Raw genomic sequence first — 18,301 nt, 5'->3', positions numbered from 1 at the left:
GCTAACTACTTTCAATGGAAAAGAGTTGTAAACACTGAACTCGTTTTTTAGGTTGGATCATTTTTAAAAATCTAGCGTACTCTTGCTATTTTCCTAAGATTACCGACCCTAGCTTTACAGGCATTTTGTATTCTAAATATTCCTTCTTATTCCTTTTATTCCTTCTTATTCTTATTCCTATGCAAAGTTCATATCCTGAATAAGAATAAGAAAATACTTTAGTTTATTCTTCTTCAACTAAATGGTTGCATCTTCTCCACTTTTCTCCTTTTTAAATAATAATACTTAGAATATCTTTGGCTTTCTGACTGTCGGTCATACAAAACAAGACATTTAAAGAGCGTGACGGAAATTGTGACGGCCGTTTGTCACTATTTTCTGACATTTTATATAGTTAATAGTTAGCAAATGCATGGATAATAAAAAGAATTGTTAGTTGCAGCCCTACTTTTGACACTGCTGCTTTATGTAGACTCACAACGTAACAGACGGCTAAGACAGCAGGAAGAAAGTGAGTACAGTAGCAGGTGACTGTGTTTTTATGTAAATACAGAATATATACCGTGAGTCTGTGTGTGAACTCTTTACTGTACTCACCTATCTGCAGCAGTACGGGCGTCACCAGCGCCGTCTCCATGGCGTAGCAGAACTCCCGGCCGAACATCACGGCCCCGTGCATCACCCATCTCTTCAAGGGTATTCCTTCGACCGATCCCTCGCTCGTAGACTCTTCCCCTCCTCGACCTCCTCCTCCTCCTCCTCCTCCTCCACCGGCCCCCGATCCATCCGTCTCTCCTCCTGCTCCTCCTTTCTCCTCATCCGAGCCCGATGCTTTGGTTTTTTTGGCTTTGCCCCCACCCCCCAGAGATCCGACCTGCATAGCGTCGGCATCTGTGTTCTGGGGAGGCATGTTGGAGGGCATGCACGCAATGAGGTAACAAGTGCACCCCCCTCTAACAACCACCTGTAGCTACCAAAGAAGAAAACAATACTTCGTCCCCGCTTTCTTCAAACTACTTATATCAAGTCACTCGTAGTAGTGATGGAATTACAATCTTTACAAGCTACAAACTGCAGCCTGTGGTAGTAGTTTGCTGGTTATATTGTAGTTACATCTATTAATGCTTTAAACTAATACTAGAATAAAACCCTGTAACAGATAGTGTCCCAGCATGCAAGGTAATACAATTAATCTTGGGTCCCTACTAAAACTAAAAAAAGCTATGGATACTAAATAAATGAAGGAAAAACTGATCTATTATTTAGAGATCTGGTATGTGAATGTAACAAAACAAAACAAAAATCAGTTGTCCTAAAAACAAGTTGTCCTCCCAAAACACTGCAGCTTCAAATTCGACACGTGTTAATCCTCCTCTCGGCTTTTTGTTTTGTCCCAGAGTCGAAAAAAAAATAATGAACAAAAATCAGTTTTCCAAAGGCTCGTAGAAAATCCAGAAAAATAAAAGGAAGCAGTTGAATTTTCACAGGAAGAGTGTGCGGTACATCCAAGAGTGTGCGTTTGCTTCTTTCTGTGTGTCAAGTGTTTGTGTGTATGTATGTGTGTGTGTGTGTAGTGTGTGGTGTGCGTTTATGGCTTTTTTGTCATTGAGGTTTCTCCCTCTGTTTCCTACTGTCTATTACAAGCTGTAAAAATCCATATAGAAGACCATTCAGTTAGTTCCAGAGTCATTTTGTGTATTGAGGGCTGGATGGAGCGCTGGCTGGTGGTCTGGATGGCGGAGTGGGTGGGGGCGAGGGAGAGGCCGCGGGGAGAGGGTGGCAGGGGAGGAGGAAGAAGGCAGGTAGCGAAGGTGGGCGGAGCTCCTCTGTGAATCCCCATCGATTGGCTGATCAATCTGGAGGAAAACAATCAGCAGGATGACATCCATGCAGGCGTCCCATTGGTCGGGAGGAGAGATGACCGGTGAGGTGGTTGAGAAGAGAGGGGGAGAAAAAAAACATCAGAGTTAGTCACAGCAATTGACCAAAGCATGACAGCACTGTTGCCAGAATGGGCTGGTTTCTGCCAAATTGGGCTGGTTTCCGCCCAATTGGGCTACTATTTAGGCATTTAGCAGGGTTTTGAAAACATTGTGAAGATAGTATTACCGAACAAGCTGCTACTGTATGGTCAAAAACACAGATACTAAAATTCGGTAAACTTCATTGTGTCAACTCACTCATTTTATTGACTCATTTAATTTGAGAAATATCTGATTAACATGAGTTGTATTCAATCGTCGTTAGGGATAACCAACACGTTCTCATCGAAGCTCGTCACATACTGACGTTTTGTCAGACCCCTTGGCGTCACTTTACGGACGCAGTAAATACGTGGTTAACGTTGTGAATTCAACACTTGGTTAGGTTTAGGCAACAGAACCACTTTGTTAGTAATAGGAAAAAACAACATGGTTGGGCTTAAAACGACTACGTTTGTAAAGTGAAAATTAAACTTAACGTTGTGAACACGGGACACAAACTAACAGCTGTTTGTAATGTGAAAGTGAAACTTAAACGCACGGGACATTTACAGCGGTCTCCTGGATGAAAGCCATGTGTTTGTTGGCCTCCGACCTGCGTGTCTGTTCGTTCTTTAAACTAGGTCAACACACTCCCCGACCACTTTCTATGAGCATTTAATATTGACGCAGATGGGTTTAAAGCCTGATGCGTCACATACTTGTGCTAAAGGGTGCCTTGTGCATTGGTATCACACGCCGAGGGGTGTGTGAAAGCTGTATTTTATGCCCCCCGGGAATGAGAACAAGCGTGACGTCATCACCATTGACATGGGAATTCATGTATTTGGTTGTCTGACTGCACTATTTGTGGGTTGTGATCTAACATTTCATCTTTGGTTATTTGATGCAGATATAAAGCTTTGTGTGTGGTTTCTATTGCGCATGTAATGGTTTTATGGTTTTATGGTTTTACACGGGTTTCTGGCAATGATTTGGGCTGTTTTTTATGAAATTGAACGGGTTTTAAGTTGTGATTGGGCTGGAAACTGTCAATCTGATCTGGCAACAACATGAGCATACTAGGTGAAGGACCCTTGATTGCTGAACTCTGCCTGTAAAAGGTACAAAGACTAATTTCCCACGCACATCCCTCTGGTACGCAGCGTCACAAGCAGTATTTGTGTTGCATCTGTAGAAAGTATTTTTTGGCATCACAGATATTTTTTCCCCTTGCTTCTGTGTGTGAAAAGATGAACATATTTCTCACTTCTTACTCGCCTACTATGACGTCTCTCCACGCATTCTTGAGTTTGGGCATTTTTGCCTCCACTCAAATACAATCGAGGTTAGTGGAATTCTTTTATGTGCTGCGAAATACTTTTTGAAAAACTAAACAAATTATTTTAACCTGAAGAAAAATTCTAACTTCTGACACGGGGTCATTATTTCTGCATAGGTATGCTGCTTTTTGAAATTCAAAGCTACAAGCACAACAAACAAAATTCCTGTCCTATTCATTAGATTGTCAGAGACCAATAACTCAACAAAAAAACAACCTTGACGAATAAACCAAAACTATCTGCGAGGCCATGACACCGCAAGGGCAAAATGCGTATTCGCGTTATAAACCGACCCCTGTGTGTTTGAATCTGTGAGACACAACTCAAGTCACGCACACGCTCCGATGAAAAGAGTCCATTTTTAAACAGTGTAATTGGTTTGAGCACATGATTCATCCTCGCAGACACTCGGACAGTCTTTCAAACTGGACGGGGAGGATGAAAGCATGCGATGCGTTTTATGTGAGACGTTTTCAAGTTTGAGCTGACTGTTTCAAACAGAGGGCTTGTGTGTGTTTGGTGAGAAGAAATGAGAAATGTGTGGACAGAAAAGAAAAAAGAGAAAGAGAGGAGAACACGTTCGGCCTTCAGCTAATAACACGCCTCATAGAGAGAGAGAGAGAGAGAGAGAGAGAGAGAGAGAGAGAGAGAGAGAGAGAGAGAGAGAGAGAGAGAGAGAGAGAGAGAGAGAGAGAGAGAGAGAGAGAGAGAGAGAGAGAGAGAGAGAGAAGCAGGCTGCATGTACAGTATGTGCAACACAAATTCCCACAGAGTTAAATTCCAAAGTGTGTGTTTTTGCGTCCGGACGGCCGCTGGATTATAACCCGTGGAGACGGCATGTTTTATCACACCCAACACACACTAATGCCTGCCACGTGAACAACACACACACATCATAACAGTGCTAAGACCCTCATCAAGCCTCTTAGGGGGAGAGAAAGAAAACAAAATGAGAGAGAGAAGGAGGCTGGAGGGAAGGAAGGAAGGAAGGAAGGAAGGTTTGAACAGGTGGAAAGTGGGAGGAATAAGAGATGGAGGGAGCAAAGTTAGGCAGAGGAAGAGGAGGATAGACGAAGAGCAAGAAGGGACAGATGGAAGAGGGCGGAGGTTGAAAATATTGGTCTCTCCACCCATTTCTTACTTTCTCTGGTTCTTCTCTCCTCTCCATTTCCAGTGCTCTCACATGTCCTCATTAACATTCATGATGCACTCAAGATGGTCATGAATATTTTATCACACACACACAACCCCCTCCTCACCTGACCTCACACACACTGCAGCAGATTACACAACAAGCCCCTCTCCTTTACGGGCACTCATATATATACAGTATACACACATAACAAATACATGCTAATTAAAAATCTAATCAAATATATGATGTTAAAATTAGAGGACGACCACAGAAAGAACACCGCAACCTCCCTCTGCGATCAGGGAGAGAACACGATGTGCCGAAGCACCCGGACTGGCCAAAGCCTCTACGGCGAGACGTGTCACAACATGCTATCAACAACAACAACAAAATGTTCAGACCTGGTTAACCAGCGGTCTCCAAATATATCAGTGGGATGGGAAGTTATGGTTAAATTGCATCAAAACAGGGTGGAGATGCTGAAATTGTCAAATGGTTGTTGAAGAGTTTAAATATCAAAAACACACACGTCAGAAAAATATTTTTTTCTACATTTAAAGCTACAGTTAGTAACTTTAATGAAATTACATTTTGTCATATTTGCTCAAACGGTCACTATATCCTGACCGTAGTGCATGAGACAGATAATCTGTGAACACATCAGTTTCCTCTGCCTCCTTTTAGTGCTTATAATGGCATTAGCAAGATTCCACCGCGCCCGAAGAAAAACATTCAATCACTGCTCGTGAATACGTTCAAACTGTCAAAGTAGGCATCTTCAAGAAGATCTCCGTAGCATGAGTAATTGATGGTTTACTTGAATTCCACATGCACATTTCAGGAAAAAAAGGCTGCACGTGCTTTTTAGTGCATGCACGTGAGTGTGCCCCACCGGCTAGCTGACGGCCGCCACTCAGCACTGCTCTCATACGGTGGTTACAGTTGATAACACCGTCCCGAACAATGGCGGTGGTGCAGAAGCGTAGCGCCCACCCTCTGGTTCCCCCTCAGGTAAACGCTGTTAGCTCTGTCAGCACTGTTGCCGTAGTTTTCACTGTTAGCGCTGTTAGCCGTCTCCATGTTGAGAGCCGTGTGGAGGCAATAGAAATGCTCTGAATTTCAAATTTAGCACTTTTAGACAAGGAGATATTTCGATTACGATTTAAGAGGGAACTCCTGACACTCCTGTGTCTCTGAAAGGAGAAACAACATGTTAACACTCCAGAGGACGTAGTGCAGGATCCTTCACTTAACTCTTAAAACTCTTAAAAACGGCACTAATTTCTTTAACGTTTTAACGCAACTTGCGATTTTTAGGTCCCGGGCTCAGTTTTAACGCTCGAGTGAAGATTCTGGTATCATGTGAAACTAGAAAAAGCATATTTGCCCACTCCCATGTTGATAAGAGTATTAAATACTTGACAAATCTCCCTTTAAGGTACATTTTGAACAGATAAAAAATGTACGATATTTGCAATTAATCGTGATTAATCATAGACAATCATGTGATTCATCGCAATTCAATATTTGAATCGATTGACAGCCCTAATAATTATGCTTGTGATTATTTGTGAAAATATTGTTATTTTAAAAAAAAGATATATTGTGGTATTATTTTGTAGCATAGTTTGTTTGTTGTAGTTTGAGAGTCTGGTGTGGAGGATTTATATCCTGTACTAGAAAAAGTATTATTTGTTGTGCTCTGAATGTGGTGCTGTGAGCGGCTGAGGCGTGGCTGGTGTAATCTCTCTATAAGAAATGCAACCCGTCAAGTTTGAGTGCTTGTGTCCAAATCTAGTTTTGTGGGTCTAAAGGTGAGTCCTGTATGAGACATACATATGTGTTTATGTAACCATAATTGATTTTTTTCACAGTAAACAAGACTAAAACAACAAGTGAAGGTGCTGCTATACATACATGCATCTCCTGCTGTCAGGTGACAGCGCTATCTGGCCTGCATCTGTAATTCTCAGTCCTACAAAACACACACAAAGCGGTGAATGCTATCAGATTATACAAGAGGTCCGTACACATGTAGCACCAGTCAGTTGTCCTATTGTTTCTGTGTGTTTGTGCATGTGTGTGTGTGTGTGTGTGTGTGTGTCCGTAACATGAGCTCAGTTTATATAGAATTTCACCTCAGCTTTTCTGGGAGCCAAAATAAACAACATACAGTTTCACGTGAGAGCTGAGAGGGAGAGAGGGAAGGTGAGGTGAGGGGAGATGGAGAGGATGGGGTTGAAGCAGAGGAGAAGGAGGGAAAAAAAGTAAGGGAAGGAGAAAAAAAGACAAAAAAGGGAGGAAGCAGGATGGAGGGAGGCTAATAAAGAGCTGGAAAAGTCAATTTTTTTATCCTTAGATGGACAGAAAAAAGGACGCATACAGTAGACGAGAGGACAACGAGCAGGAGGGAGGGAAATGAGATGCCTTTGAAGTCCAAGGACATGGACAAATCAAGAGTCCAAACACTAAACACACGTAACCAGGTCTATTTTAGTGAGTGTTTATTCTTGTGCCATAGACCAGATTACCTGCGACACCGGCATGAAATCTCACTTCATCTAACCCCTGCATCTTCCTGCCACTTCTTCTTCCCTCTCTCTATTTGTCTCTATATGTAACAGGTAACATGAGTAAACAGACATGTCACATGCCAGCTGCAGGCCGGATCATATATGGAACATAATGTCAAGGTGCAAATAAGCAGTGACTTGAACTGTAAAATGCTTTTATGTTATCTGTGCAACCCTTTTGGATACCCTATAGGTGACATTTCTGCAGAGCAGGTTGATACTAAAGGTTGTAGGAAAACATGTATTTAGCTGCTGGGATGGGGTTTTCTTCTTGCCGCCATCTTGTTAGTCATCTAAAGCCAAGAAATATTTCTTTGGGGAATGGGGTGGAGCTGGAGAGGGACGAGTAAGAGGCAACAACAAGGTTTGAAGCCAAATGACTGATGTATCTGTCAATCAAGGCCAAAGGGGTCCAAAATAAATCCCTATTCAACCTGAAAGGAGGACTCCACTAAGAAAAATATCACAGAAGACTAAGAAAACCAGCAAATATTCACATTGAAGACTTGTGAAGCAGAGAATTTTTGGACTTATTGCTTAAAAAAATAACTTGATCTCAACTTAAGGTCCATTTACTCGCTTGTTCTGGAGCTCTCAACCCCATCACATCTGAGGACCGACCGTGTTATACAGACCATTTAAACATGTAGAGTTTATGGCATGTGAGTAAACTCAATCTGCCGAGAGAGAGAGACCGTCTGATGCAGTCGAAACATACAGAACAAGCCAGTAAGTGGACCTTGAGTTGTGACTGTTCTGTAGAAAAGTAGTTTTATTTGCCTAAACGAGGCAGCAGATAAGTCAATTAATCAATCAACAGAAAATGAATTTAGATAATTCATTCAAGCAAAAATGTTCTTTGGACGGCTGGTTGCATAACAAGGAATGTGAATACGCCCCCCTTGGGCTCTCAAGACCTTATCTGACTTATCGTTATGCCATCAGCTTGTATCTGGACATTCATTTTGGTTTCACACTGTAGACAAGGTATGTGAACATTTTGCGAACACGCCTCACAACATAGCACTGACCCATATGGAGCTGGATATAGATTACAAGGATGCAGACCTCAGGATCAAGTTCACATACTGCTGTGGCCCATTAAGGTTTGTGTACGCCAGAGGGATGGACAGTGAGTGATGATAAAGAGGAGTTTTTGTTACAGTGAAAGAGACACTTGGCTACAATTTTTCCAAGCAGAGAATGACCCTGATCTGCTGCTTCGTTTGGCTCGATATGGGAGTATGTACGAGCTCGATCGTCTGGGAATCCCAAGAAATTCCTTCAGGTAGAACAGATAAATTTACAGCAGAGGGTGTTGACCTGCTCTGCAGAAATGTCACCTACAGGGTATCCAAAAGGGTTGCACAAGAGCACAGAAAACATGCAAAGCATTTCACAATTCAAGTCACTGCTTATTTGCACCTTGGCATTATGTTCCATACATGATCAGGCCTGCAGCAGGTGTCTGTTTTCTCATGTGAGACAGAGAGAGAAGAAGAAGAACAACAACAAGAACAACAACAAGAACAAGAACAAGAACAAGAACAAGAACAAGAACAAGAACAAGAACAAGAACAAGAAGATAGATGATGTGAGAAAGGCAGAGCTTGTCCTGATTTCATGCCGGTGTAGCAGGTAATCTGGTCTGTTGCACAAGAATAAACACACACTAAAATAGACCTGGGTTACGTGTGTTTAGTGTGTGTGTTCGCAGATTCAGAAAGCTTGTGTGTGTGTGATGATCTGAGAGACACAGGCATCTCCTTTTCCCTCCCTCCTGCTCATTTTCCTCTCGTCTTCTGTAAGCGCATCTTTTTCTGTCCATCTGAGGATAACGAAATAATGGGGTTTTTTTTTGTCAAATATTTGACTTTATTTGACTTTTTCCAGCTCTTTCTTAAAGCCTCCCTCCATCCTGCTTCCTCCCTTATTTGTCTTTCTTTCTCCTTCCCTTACTTTTTCCCCTCCTTTCCCTCTACTTCAACCCCATCCTCTCCATCTCCCCTCACCTCACCTTCCCTCTCTCCCTCTCAGCTATCACGTGAAACTCTACGTTGTTTATTTTGGCTCTCAGAAAAAGCTGAGGTGCAATTCTACATAAGCTGAGCTCATGTTACGGACACACACACACACACATGCATAAACACACAGAAACAATAAGACAACTGACTGGTGCTACATGTGTACGGACCTACTGTATAATCCGATAGCATTCACTGCTTTGTGTGTGTGTGAGAGAGAGAGAAGAAATTCAGCTAAATGTCACTGACAGACGTTTAGTCTTCTGGGTCTCTCTGTCTCGTACTCAGATAGTGTGACTCGAGTACAGAGACTCTTCAGTCTTTAGTCGGATACTCTCTCTCCCTGTCTCTTACACACACACGTATTTGGCAGCACAGAAAACAGTTCCTGGACCTCTACACCGACAGAGAAACATGTTAACACAGGCTGCTAACTACAAAGCAACGCGTGCACACTAACACTTCAACATCCCCATGCTGATGGTGATATTCCCATGAAAAATAACCATATTCCCAGCTTTTGGAGGCAGATGGCAGGGATAAGCACTACTGAGAGAGAGAGAGAGAGAGAGAGAGAAAGGTAAACAGACGCTGGATGTGTGCATTATGGTGCAGTGCTGCTGCAGTGCAGAGAGCACAGGGGGGGCACATGTGTATCAACGTGCACTAGAGTCAATGATAAATCCCTTCCTCCATAACACAGGGCTTATATCACTATACAGGCTGGTATGGATGTGACATGACATAACATACCTGCTGTTCACACACATGCACTCTCACACACGCGCGTATGTATAGCAAAACATTTATGACAACCTCCCACTGGCTCTATATTAATCTCCAATCTCAACCTCACCTGAACCTCACAGCGGCCTCAGCTCAAAATATAAGTTAAACGTCTTCGCTCACTCTTTACTCCTCGGCCACCGTGGCTGATAATATGACAAGAAGAGACGTATTGTTTCTGAGCAGGAGTAACAAGTCAGAAGGTCATAAGTTATCCTACCGACAGGTTGATCAAGTTTAACAAGTCAATCTGCCGTAACATCTGCAGAGGCTTTGAGGTCAGTATATCCAAGTGTAGCATCATCATGACAATTTAACCACCTAATTTTCGCAATTCTTTTTGTGGAACTGGCAAATAAATCCACCACTTTGTTGTGACACATTAAAGAGGACCCATTGTGCTTATTTTCATGTGCATACTTGTATTTGGGGTTTCTACTAGAACATGTTTACATGCTTTAATGTTCAAAAAACACTTTATTTTTCCTCATACCGGCTGTGCTGCAGCACCTCTTTTCACCCTCTGTCTGAAACGCTCTGTTTGAGCTCCTACACTCGCTCCTCCCTCCCGAAAAGCCCAGTCTGCTCTGATTGGTCAGCTGGTCCACTCTGTTGTGATTGATCAACCCAACAAAACTCTTCGGACTCCGCTCCAGCTCCGCTCTAACTAGCTTTGTTAGAGGGCTTGCCAAACTAGCTACTAGGCAGGTATTACGCAAATGTGTTACTTGGTGACATCACCATTTACAGAATAAAAGGCGGGACTTAAAGCAAGGTGTTTCAGGCAGTTCAAGAGACTGAGACAGGTGACTTTGGGCTTTGTAACTTTGTAGACATGCACAAAAAATATATAGTACCAGCATTGGTATCCACATTTACTGTTGTTAAACTTGACCTAACTTTTCTGTTTTGAGGTGAAAACTGGTTTACAAAAAACTAATCTGGATGCCACTGTACCGGTTAGATATAGTTTCTACATGGTTTCCCCACACACAGCCAACCTAAAAGTTTCTCTTTGAAATACCTTGACAAACAAACAAAGTTGCTGGTATTTTAAATGACCATGGTCACTGAGGTGTGTCTGTAATGTCACCTGAAACCTTCTGTGGGTCAAGAGGCCAAAAATGTGGTTCAGGTCTATCAGCTAGGCTAGCCTTTATTTATTTATTTATTTATTTTTTCTCTATAATTTCACCCAAAACTTGTATGTTCTTCTTCCACTCAAATTCTCAAAATGAGAAATACTCACACTAAAAATGACCAGAAAACATGCTATATCATGATATATATTGTTATAAATATGAAATGACCTATATTGTGATAGAAGATTTTGGCCATATTGCCCAGCCCTTTATGCAGCTAGTGCTTGCGTAACACTGGCAAAAGTTAAAGAGGAGAGGAGAAGTGAGGAGAGGCCTCTGCTGTGTGTTGTGTCAGCTAGCTTTGCAGCCAGTAATAGCCCAGTCATCCTATAGTGTGTATTTTTAGCCCTGGCTAGTTGGCACTCAAAGCTCATGGTCAAGACAGGTTGAAGGTGACCAGAGCTGTAAAATAAATGCAGTATCATTAGTTTGTAAGCAACAGCAGACTGCCACACACACACATTGCTATATCAATTACACTGCCTGCTGATCTGAGTCTGTCTAGACAGCTGGTGATGTCAACGTAGTTTTTATTGTCTCGTAAATTTAGTATCTTTTTTTATGTAATCTGCTGACCCAGAAGCTTTTTCTTTCCAAATAGATAATGATCAGACTCCTAATGTAAAAATCGCTGTGTTGACTCCTGCAGGTCTGAACGTTTGAAGCTGGATACAGTGAGGTTTTGACAAGATGAAGTGGCCTTGGCCTAGTTCTACACCGGAGTCACGTTACTGGCTGTGTGTCACCCTCACCACACACACACACACACACACACACACACACAGGACTGTAACTCGCCACCTCAAACCTCATCTGTGCCCCCTCTGACTACAGTACCCCCTACCCAACATCACATTACTGCAACCCCCCCACCTGCATCCTGTCTCTCTGACCCAGGGGGCCTGCCCCCTTTTAGAGGGACCATGTGTGTGTGTGTGTGTGTGTGTGTGTGTGTGTATCCTCCCCCCCTCCTTACAGCCCCCTGAGGCTTTAACCCACCAGGGAGCTGCAAGCCAAACAGGATAGAAAAAAACGACAAGAGCGTGCGACGAGGTGATATAGATCTATTTGATGTAGCATTTGCGGTTGTGTTTTTTTTGTTCCTTCCAGACAAGCACCGTCTGTCACACTTTATAGCTTCGCCGCTCTCTGATCAAAACAAAAACCCTTAAACCAGCCTCCGAGTCAGTTCAAACCTCACTAATAAACACACATATACGCTCACGCTCAAGCTGCTAAACACTAATGTAATGTGCTGATAAAAACTGGTGTTTTCATCTTGTAAACAAACACAATTGTTTCACGCAAGCTTGTTTGACAACGAGTCAAAAGAATTCTAACTTCCTGCAGACCTGTTCAGGATCGCAGACCTCATGATGGTGAGATTTAACGCCGGCCGCACGCCTAATGGAATATTCCACTGCAGAGCTGACACACACATACACACACTCCTGCCTCATGCATACACACATGCTTGATGCTGATAAAGGCCAACTGACACCAACAGCATCAAACTGCTTGACCACACGCACACACACGGGTTAAGTTGTCAAAAACAACATGACAGTCATCATGCAAACAGCAGTGCTGATGTGATACAGATATAAAGTCTTCATATTATTATGGCAGTAACATTTGAACTGACTATGTTGGTGCAACATTTGGTGGCACTGCCGCTGCTTTAACCACAGAGGAACATCTCATTCTCTATAATTTCCTGTTGTCAAGCTGGTGAAAACAAAACCCGCACATAAGTAATCAAAAACAAAGTCAAGTATTTTCCATCGTTTTTTTTTTTTTTTTTGTTCCTCTCAGGAATGAGGATAGGCTTCGGTTAGGACACAAACAAAACTGTGTCCAACAATCTCACCAAACCTGTAGCGTCACACTCCGGTATAAGCCTATAAGCCAAACCCAAACAGTGTCTGATTGATAATTGGCAACATGTCAGTAGATTGTTTTGCCACGGATGACTGGATGCATGAACCGCCTGAGGCTCCGACCAGACGGACCAGAGTGCTTTTTAGCAGCCTGGGGCAGCTTTGAGTAATTGTTTACAATGAGAGTAAAGCGTTTTGCTACCACATTGCATTTTGGGATATTTATGCCGCCGTAGTGTCCAGCGTTGCATACTGTAATATTTCACAGGAAATAGTATGCAATTTGCATATTATTGGTTTCACACTAAGGTTTCAAACATACTTATATATCTCACATACTGTTTTAGCATATTAAATAGTGCGTTAGTTTGGAATTTTGGACGCAACCTCTGTCTGATCGGGCGTCTTCCAACATCAAAATGATTGGCTTACCCGATATTCTTACCCTAACCCCTAACACATCTCACTCCTCGTGCCTAAACCAAACCAACCAATGAAGAAAACAAGTACAGCCAATCAGAGGCATGGTAGGTTGTTTCACTCATTGTGGTCGTACGACGAAATTTGGTTTGAATCCAACACCAAATACCAGCACAAAAATCACATTTTATCATTAAATGCAGCTAATATACTATCATGTAGGGGGGAGACCTGTGATTTATGAGACAAATGCATGATAAATAGACTACGTCTTAATGCATTACCACCAAATGATTTACCAAACTGGTTCAATTGTTCTGCATTCATGTTCCCAAAATGTGATCTAATGTGAGACGGATCTGTTGCGGTACCCCAAAACAAGACTTAGTATCGGTAGCGTCACTACTTTAGGTACAGATCTGCCCACCCATAATGCACGTCAGAGTACTGAACTGAAACCTTAAAAATATGGCGTCTACCTAGAGTACATTCCAAGCACTCCGGCAGCCCAACAACGTTGTAAATCCTTGAAAATATACAACAATCAAAAAATAGTAAGTTTTGTTTTAGTTTAGGCCCACGACCCCGAAGATAAAACACAATATGATGAGTAACAAATTAACCACAAAGTTCAAAAAACATATGAAAACTCTCGCAAGACTCGTTGCCCGATGACCCGTCATAACCATAACCATCTCGTGAGAGTTTTGCAACCTCGGTGTTACCTTCTAGACACAACCATAATTAAGTAACCTCTACAACTTAAACAGAAATGGCAGGTTAAGTCTAGCGACTAGCTTTTATATTGTTTCAGAGTCTACTACGACATTATTCCAAACAATGTTTTCATCTGCAGCATCCACAACATGATTTTATGATTTGTATCTGGCAGCAGGCAGACTGTTCTGACTCATATTCATGCCTGACCTTACCAAAAACTTCACCAAGTTTCAGAGAAAATAACTTTCTCTGAGAACATTTCAAAAACATTGCAGAGAAACCATAACACTTACGGACACATAGTACAAAAACAATCCAAATATCACATTACAAATCAATAAGAGGGCCCCAAAACACACAATTAAACAATTTGGTGGAGCGTTTAAACCATAGTGCTTTATGAGTGTGCACATTTTTAGATTTGGGAGGTGGCAATAAAACCTGTCACTCTGGACTGGCTGGACTCAATCCCACTGGGTGACAAAAACAAATCTACAACTACATAACAAGACGGAGAAAGAAACTACTGTTTCTCAGTACAAATGACGCACATCTCTGTTCCAGTATGACCAGTCAATCAATGCTTCTTTAACCGATATGTGACCCTGAGTTGTATAATAAAGTATCAGTTTGTATGTAGTGTTTTAGGGTCAATCCACTTCTGTAATAAATCAACTTTTATTTGTAAAAGGATTTTTTTCTTCTTCTTCTGTAGCACGCATATCAGCCCAAAAGTGAACAAGTGTGTGTGTGTTTCCATTACTTTGAGTGCAGTATTACTAACAGTGTTAATGACATTACTGGCACACGGCCAGTTATCATCTCTCCTCTTTCCCCTTAGATACCCGACTACCTGCCTGTTTGTGTAGCCGATGCGGTCTGTAAATTTTGCATGTTCAAATCTAAAGCTGAAACTCTCAGTCGACATAAAAACTTATCAGAAACTATTTTGATAATCAATTAATCTATAAATCAGGTCAAAAATAAAATAACCCCAAAAAATACAATCAAATGTGAATATTTTTCTGATATTAAACTGAATATCTTTGGATGGGGAAGTGTTCAAACAATTTGCGATTTGAAGAGGTCGCCTTTGGCAATGGGACACTGATAGAAATTTTCCCCTTTTTGCTTTTGACATCTTGTTAACCACATCAAGAAAATAGCCTGTAGTGTAATCTGGAATGAAAATAATCAATAATTCTCAGTTTTTAAATGGTGATTTTTCAGTTGGTCTGAAAATCTGCTTAGCCTACCTGGAACCAAATACAATTTCTGAAACATTGTCGACAGTTCTCGAATAAATACATCTATATAAAAGCATTCACCTTTCCAATAGAGGCACACAGGATTAGAAAAGTTATTACATATGAAGTATGAACCAATTACAAGAGACTAGAGTAGGAAGTGAAGCTTTAAAAGCTGTGGCTTGACAGTACGGTTGGGTGATATGTTAAAGCTGCAGTAGGCAGAATGTTTTTGGCATCATTGGGCAAAAAATCTATAATAACCTTTCAGCATATTATAATTGAAGTGCTCTGGTAGATTACTGGACTCATGGCTCTGCTTTCAGGCTTTAAAAAATCGACTTTGACCAATCACAGGTCATTTCAGAGAGAGAGCGTTCCTATTGGCTATGCTCCGGCTTGGTATTTCCTCAACTGATCTCAACATGGCTGTCAGGTCAGAAACTTTCTTATTTTACAGCTAAACTGTACATTACAAGATGTTCCTGAAAACATTTGAGGCGAGAAATAGGCATTAACATAACAGAATATTGATTCATATTTGATCAGCGCTGCCTAGTTTGACCGTTTGGTCGGAGTTCGCGAGTGATTAACAGCTGCTCAGAGACGGCAAGGCTCCAGCTCGGCTCTGACTGGTTGTTTTCCTCCAGTCTGTGAAATCTTGCAGATGCCATTAGGAGCACCGGAGGACACATGATTTTTTTCAGATGACCTGCCTCATGCACTACTGCCAGGATATAGTGACCGTTTTATATAAACATTTGTTCCATTTCTACCTACTGCAGCTTTAAAGGATGTCTGCCTTCTTCCAACCGTGAAACTATTGTGCAGTCAACCTTCATGTCTGTCCTTGACTATGAAGATATTCTCCATTGCCATGCTGCCCCATCAACACTTCAGCAGCTAAACCCTGTGCATCATTGTGCTTTATCACAAATAACAAATTTCAGACTCATCATTGTTCTCTGTATCAGACGGTTGGATCGACCTCCTTACAGTCAAGAAGAAATAGCCATCTCATTTATAAAGCTCTACTGTTGAAGCTTCCAACCTACCTCACATCTCTTCTGTCATTCAAATCTAGAAACTACAGCTCACGATCCAGTAATTACTTTACCTTAGATAACCCCTTGGTAGAACTGGTTTCAGGTATTATGCACCTTTTAAATGGAATGAGCTGCAAACTGTCCTCAAACTAGAGTCTTACATTCCCCTTGGAGGTTTTAAAGCTTCATTATCTGATGTTGTTTATGATTCTTTTAACTGTTTTTAATTCTGTTTATTGTGTTGTTTCTGTTTTGCAGATGTGTGTGTTCTTGTGAATGTGTCTTGTTCTCAGATCTCTCTTGGAAAAGACATGTTCATCTTAATGAGACTTCCTGATTAAATAAAGATTAGATAAAAATAATTCTCCAATTCTACCCACTGCTGCTTTAATATACAGTATACCATTTGGACATATTTTGTGGCAATATTGTATTTCTGTAAGATTTTTGTATCAATGTGATGAAGTGCCGTTTGTAGTTTTCAGGCCTTTACTTTGCTGGATTGGCTGTGGTTGTGCTTCTGGCTGCAGACCAGTTTATCAAGACTTGTTTGGGTTTTTTCCAAGCCACAATGACTCCATACCGCGCCTTTCAGACAACCACGACATCAACAACAGACCAAAACTCGACAACCTGCCACGTCGGACGTCATCAATACTATACACCAACAGCTAAAAAGTCAACTTCAATAATTGTGAAACAAATTAATAGAGAGAGCAGGACAAGCGTTTGACAACTGGGTGTGGCGACGACCTGAAGGCAAAACACACACAAAGCAAATCTGATCCGCTGGCAGTCGTCTCTGGCACCCACTCAGCTCTCTGGTAATTTAATTGGAAAGCAGGACATCAGTTTGTCCTGGGACAGGATGAGTCACTGAAGATGGGAATAGTGATTGGACAAAACCCAAAGAGATGAGAAAAGTTTCATTATTTGATTTAAAGGCTGACATTTTTCTCCTCTGCAGGATTAAATGACTTTGGGTAAAAACTTTGGAGAGAAAACTTGGAAAATTGGCTCGAAGTGCAGATGTTTCACAACAGCTCACTGATAGAGTATTAAAATTAACCACAGGCGGCAGAGGCCAAACGGCCCCGAAAGTGTGCTGAGGCCAAATTTGTTCAAGCTTTTCACGCTATCTGAGCTCATGTGACCTTCACCATAACTTTTGGTGCTATTTTGGTAATTTGAAACTGCAATGGGAGAGATTTTAGGAGCTCTGCAGAGAAATCAGGCTGCAGGTCCAAATCTCTGAATTGCAGGGAAAATGCATACGGTGTCTGCTCCTTTATTTTATTAGGTATTTATACTTGCATTGGATTTTTTTAAGGTTCTTGTGCTGGCTTTTCCAGTCTGGCTGCATTCCCATCTTGGGTTGAATAGAATTGTTTCTTCACACGTGATTAGAAACAGATCTTTAAAGTAGATTTCACACCTCCAAATGAAAAACACAGGGTCAAATGCCGACCCTGGTAAAAGAGTATAAAAATCTCTGATACAAGCCAGCGGTTTTCTACAGAAAGTACCCCACAGGTGACCTTTGACACTAAATGACTGGGAGGTAGGCTTGCTGCGGTAGTCGGTGTTACCGGTGTTACACGGTGGTTGGGCATACACCCATTAAATTACTTGCCCCTACCGTCGTTTTGCTTTTTTCACAGAAATAAAACCCTTTTAGTTAATTTTAGCTTATCATGTTATCAATACATGGTCAGACGACGAATGCTATGTCTTATCTCAGAGTAGCAGAAGTCCGATTTCACACACGTAGGACCAGAGAGAGAGTTCACAGACAAGACGATGGCGGAGGATTTGGTATCAAAAGGAAAAGCAAAAGCGCCTATTTGGCAATATTTCAGATTTAAACCCAATGCTGTAAGGGAACCATAATGTTAATGAGGCAATCGCCGTGAGGACGACGGTGTGGTCACAGCCGGTGTGCGTGGCACAGCGGCTCCAGGTGGAAACCTGCAGCTTTGCAGCTAAAGCTGGAGTAAGCACTCTACATATGTTGAGCGCCGTCT

General features: G+C 41.8%; 1 protein-coding gene across 2 annotated transcripts in view; it reads right to left on the bottom strand.

Moving 5' to 3' along the window:
- The window catches only part of slc45a4a (solute carrier family 45 member 4a), a 60,670-nt gene that overhangs the window by 35,745 nt on the left and 6,624 nt on the right, over positions 1-18,301 (bottom strand). For both annotated transcript variants that reach the window (XR_012590757.1, XM_074614562.1), the window contains exon 3: positions 598-1,856. Coding sequence is in view for 1 of the 2 variants with exons in the window: in XM_074614562.1 (XP_074470663.1) it covers positions 598-922 (325 nt within the window). In the remaining variant the exon portion in view is untranslated. The remainder of the gene's footprint in view (positions 1-597; positions 1,857-18,301) is intronic.

Source organism: Sebastes fasciatus, chromosome 17 (genome assembly GCF_043250625.1).
Source record: "Sebastes fasciatus isolate fSebFas1 chromosome 17, fSebFas1.pri, whole genome shotgun sequence".
NCBI lineage: Eukaryota > Metazoa > Chordata > Actinopteri > Perciformes > Sebastidae > Sebastes > Sebastes fasciatus.
The sequence above is the reverse complement of the archived record's forward strand: the minus strand, read 5'-3'. Positions and strand labels throughout refer to the sequence as shown.